The sequence below is a fragment of the Triticum aestivum genome, chromosome 2D (assembly GCF_018294505.1).
Source record: "Triticum aestivum cultivar Chinese Spring chromosome 2D, IWGSC CS RefSeq v2.1, whole genome shotgun sequence".
In the NCBI taxonomy this organism is placed as follows: Eukaryota; Viridiplantae; Streptophyta; class Magnoliopsida; order Poales; family Poaceae; genus Triticum; species Triticum aestivum.
Genome location: NC_057799.1, coordinates 646,523,240 through 646,527,372, shown reverse-complemented (window position 1 = coordinate 646,527,372; position 4,133 = coordinate 646,523,240). Strand labels below are relative to the sequence as shown.

The 4,133-nt window shown below is 46.1% G+C and overlaps 1 protein-coding gene across 2 annotated transcripts; it reads right to left on the bottom strand.

Annotated features, from left to right (window-relative positions):
* Positions 1-349: 349 nt before the first annotated feature.
* LOC123050772 (uncharacterized) lies at positions 350-3,670 on the bottom strand. 2 transcript variants are annotated; one of them, XM_044473508.1, is made up of 2 exons: positions 2,866-3,670; positions 350-2,473 (listed from the first exon to the last, which is right to left on the bottom strand). In XM_044473508.1, the coding sequence occupies exons 1-2, from the start codon at positions 3,582-3,584 to the stop codon at positions 2,320-2,322; spliced, it is 873 nt and encodes a 290-aa protein (XP_044329443.1). In that variant the 5' UTR covers positions 3,585-3,670; the 3' UTR covers positions 350-2,319. The 2 variants fall into 2 exon arrangements, with proteins under 2 accessions (XP_044329443.1, XP_044329444.1); XM_044473509.1 differs by having other exon boundaries at positions 350-2,469.
* Positions 3,671-4,133: the final 463 nt, after the last annotated feature.

The window sequence follows — 4,133 nt, the reverse complement described above, 5'->3', positions numbered from 1 at the left end:
GGAAAGTTTAGAGAAAATCAATGTACCATAACAAAACTTTAATTATTCTAAAAAGACCAATTTAAAGGAGAAGGCCAATTTGGCACCTGGGCTCAGCTGCACCCGCGCCGACGAAAAAAATCAAAACAAATACTAGAAAATTTTTAAAAACTCCAAAAGAAAATTGTGTGGTAGATAATTTGATGCGTGAGGTTCGCTGCAAAATTCAACTCATTTGGACATTTGAGCATCTCTCAGCAAAAAAGACAAAATCGGGGTCTGTAAAAAAGTCACAAAATGTTTTGACCCGATTTGTCTTTTTTGTCGAGAGCTGCTCAAATGTCCAAATGAGTTGAAAATTGCAGCGGTCCTCACGCAACAAATTATCTACTACACAAAAAAATTTGGCTTTTTTTAAAAAAAAATTAGTAATTGTTTTGAAATTTTTTTCTGCGCGGGAGCATCTGAGCCTGGGCTCAGATGCGGATTTTCGAATTTAAAGACATGACTCTAAAATAACTAAGAGCAATTAAATACCGTTTGGGAGAATTAGCAACCAAAGTGGAATATGGTAACTAAAAGTAATCACGATGAAAAAATTGTTCATACATGCAATTACTACAGCATTTAGCAAAGTTACTTTATGCAAAATATTACTGCATAATGGTTTGCTAATGAGCCGTTACATAAGATCCTTTTTTTAATCCAAGTAAAATATATTTCGATTTCTCTAAAACTAAACAATTTGTGGTTGTTATATTCATTCGCCGAGCTTCTACAATTAAAGATTTTGTATGAGGTAAACGCCAGAAACCAAGAATGCAAACATGTCACATGAAAACACTTTACTAGTTGAAACGGAAATGCAGCGACAACACAAAATAAAGTTTTCATTGCTCACCACAATACTTCCAGTACAACATCCCAAAAAAAGGCATATAAATAAAACACTAGAACTCTTGAACAATACAGCTGCAAAATCTAGTAGCTTCTACAAGTAATTTAGAGAAAAAAGCTGGAAATAAACACAATTGTTTACTACTGAACCCCGAATTGGAAAAGATAGGTAGGTGAAAAGATTTTTTAAAGGAGAAGATAAAGAAACCTAGAATAAAAGATATAAAATAGGCGGAGTGTGGCAGCCTGAAACAAGCGAGTCACTTGCTAGAAAGATGCACTCGATTGAACAGACAATGTGAAGGCGAAAAAATTCCAGAGATGGCGGAGTACATGCACACTGGAACAGAGGATGGGATCTCAAACCTGATAGATAGAAGATCTAGGCTTCAAAGAGTGTTGTGATCATTCAACATATGCAGATATATGGTTTCATCTCTACTTCCAAATGTGCCACACTCACACCGCAGAGACCATAGGATTGTAACAGCCACAGCCACTGCTTAATTCTGAAGGAAACTGACAATACAGGAACCTTGTTTTCGGAGTCCATACCTTCCAATTTTCCTTTGTAAACTGACAATACAGGAAACTGTGTTCAGCCTTCATAATTAGTGGGAGAAAACAATCGTTGCTGCAGCTGAGTGCATTGATCACAATTCACACCATAGTCGCTTCCAAATTTTTCCATGGATGGACTGCACAGGGCCAGAACCATTGAAGCTTTTGTCTACCCAAAGAAATGAACAGCACGAGCAGATTATATGCTATCCGCACTGAACAAGCACAAGCCTGGACGATTGAAGGTGCTTACGGCATTTTTTTCAGAGAAAAGGGGGCTGGACTGTCGACGATGCTTAGAAAGCAAAAGATTGCCATGCTCTACCAACTAAAAGGTTTCCTGTAATTCTAAACGTACACCAATCAATAAGCCTTAACTGGTAGCAGTACGAGCAAGATTATAAGCGGCCCACACTGAATAAACACAAGCCTGGACGATTTGTGGCGCTCACTGGATTTTCAGAGAAAAAAAATTCTGGACGGTCGAGAACAAGAATCTGACATGCTCTACCTAGTAGAAGGTTTCTTGTACTTCTACTAACATCCGGAATGCGCACGGGATGTATGTGTACAAGAAGAGGAATATTAGGTGTACTCGTACATTATAAAACTAAGCTTTCTTTTCTTTTTGTAAACGTGTTGTTCGAGAGTTGCTACCAAAATTTTCTACTCCGAACAGAGGAGTATGTGTTGTTTATAGTTCGTCCCATGACTTTATAATCGTCCAATGGCCGGGTTGGTGTGAAAGGCAGAAAATATCATAGAAGAACACGGGGAAATGTTCCTCTGAATTTTTCACCTACCGGTTCGAATACCTGAGGCAGGCGCCGTCGCCATCTTTCTCCCAGACGGACCGTAACTGCAGGTTGATCCATCGATCGATCAGGCCAACAGGCACACTGTGGTGCAGGGATGCAGCCAATGGTGACCAAGGGGGCGGCACCCGTTTCCAGTCGAGATCGACCAGATGGCATGCATCACCGGCGTTTCCCGGAGCTCTGCTTCGCGTGGCACCGCAGCGCCGCCCTTCCTCTGCCCGAGGCAGCACCGGAAATATCAGCAACAAGTTTCATCAAATTGAAATTCGTTGCAAATAATCCCTCTCATGTATGTAAAGAAAGGGGAAACAGAGTAAACTGCAAGTAATAATAGTGCAATATACGCAGCGCACATGACAAAGATGATCAAGCACTTTCAGAAAAAGAAAGATCAAACTGCAAGTAGTAATAATAGTGCAATATTCGAGTTAATTTCTACATCAATTTTTTCGTGAAACGAAATTTCTTCACCTAGCTAATACTAACTGCCAATTATGTACAGGTTGTTTGTTCCATTTCTGCCGATTACCAGGGCCCAGGAAGATAAAAGATCTAAACTTGCAATTAGCACAGAATGAATGAATGAAAACTCGATTCAATTCATTCATACCTTGCGCGCTTCCTCGAGGTCGCTTCGTCGTCGTCGTAGTACTCGCCAGCATCCTCCTCCTCCGTCGCCGATGATGCAGCATCGTCCACGCTGGCAACGGCCGCGGGCTCGACGCAGCCATCGCTCCCAACAGCAGGATCGTATAAGTAGTCGTACGAGACGAGATCGCCGAAGAAGTAGTCGTCGAGGACGAGATCCTTCCCTGGAGTCGCCGGCTCAGCGTAACCGTCGTCGAGATCACCCAAGAAGTAGTCCGCGGCGGCAAACTCCTCCGCTGCAGTCGACGGCTGGACGTAACCGCCGTCCGCAACAGCGAGATCGTCGAACAAGTGGTCGTTGGCGGCAAGCCCCTTGGCCGCGAACGGCCCGCCGGCCTCCGCGTCATCCTCGCTCTCCATGAGGAACCTCTCCAGGTCGCCCACGTAGGCCGACATCTCGCCATCGTCGCGATCCCCAGACGGCTCTAACGACAGAGGCGGCGCGCCGTCGTCCGTCACCACGGAGTCCGGCGAGCTCTCCCTCCCCCCTTCGCCACCGTCATCAGAACCTAAATCCAAACCCAAACCGCCATCCTTATCGGCCACGGCAGGCAGCAAGCACTCGCCGTCGCCGTGGCAGAACTCGGTGAGGTCCATGTCCAGCAGGTCGAACTCGAACCCGTCCATAAAACCCAAGTCGAAGTCGAGATCATCAACGTCACCCAACACGACGGCGTCCATGGCGCAAGTACGTACGCACGTCGACGAAGGTTCGATCGATGAGCCGGCGCGCGCCTGGAAGTTTTTGAAATCAGATTGTGAGGACGTCGACCAGGGGAGGGGGGTTTTATATGGGAGCGGGAGGGACGGAGGAGACGTGGCCCGAGTCGGTTCCTTACCGCGGAAGGTTCGGCCGGGCCGCGGGCGCCGTATCCGGGATGTTTTCTTCCGGCCGCTGCGGGAGGAACCGACGCACGCACGTCCCGATCGAGAGGGGAAAGCGTGACGTGGGGAATTGACTCTTCTCATCATGGCGGTTTGGATGTGGTGGACTCGTGAGCGGTGTGGATTGATTGAGTCTGGTGCGTCGACGGTGCCGATCGATCGAGATGCGTGCTTGCGTGTTTCTATGGAGGTTTCTGAGTACATACTTTTGAAAATCTAAAATTGTTAGGATTTTTCTTTTTTTGAGTAACGAGTGTGCACATACGTGGGGGGTGTAGAGTCGTGCACGGGAAACATGGGCCGGGAAGAGGGCGGTAGGGCTGCACACACCACTGGGCTGGCGAA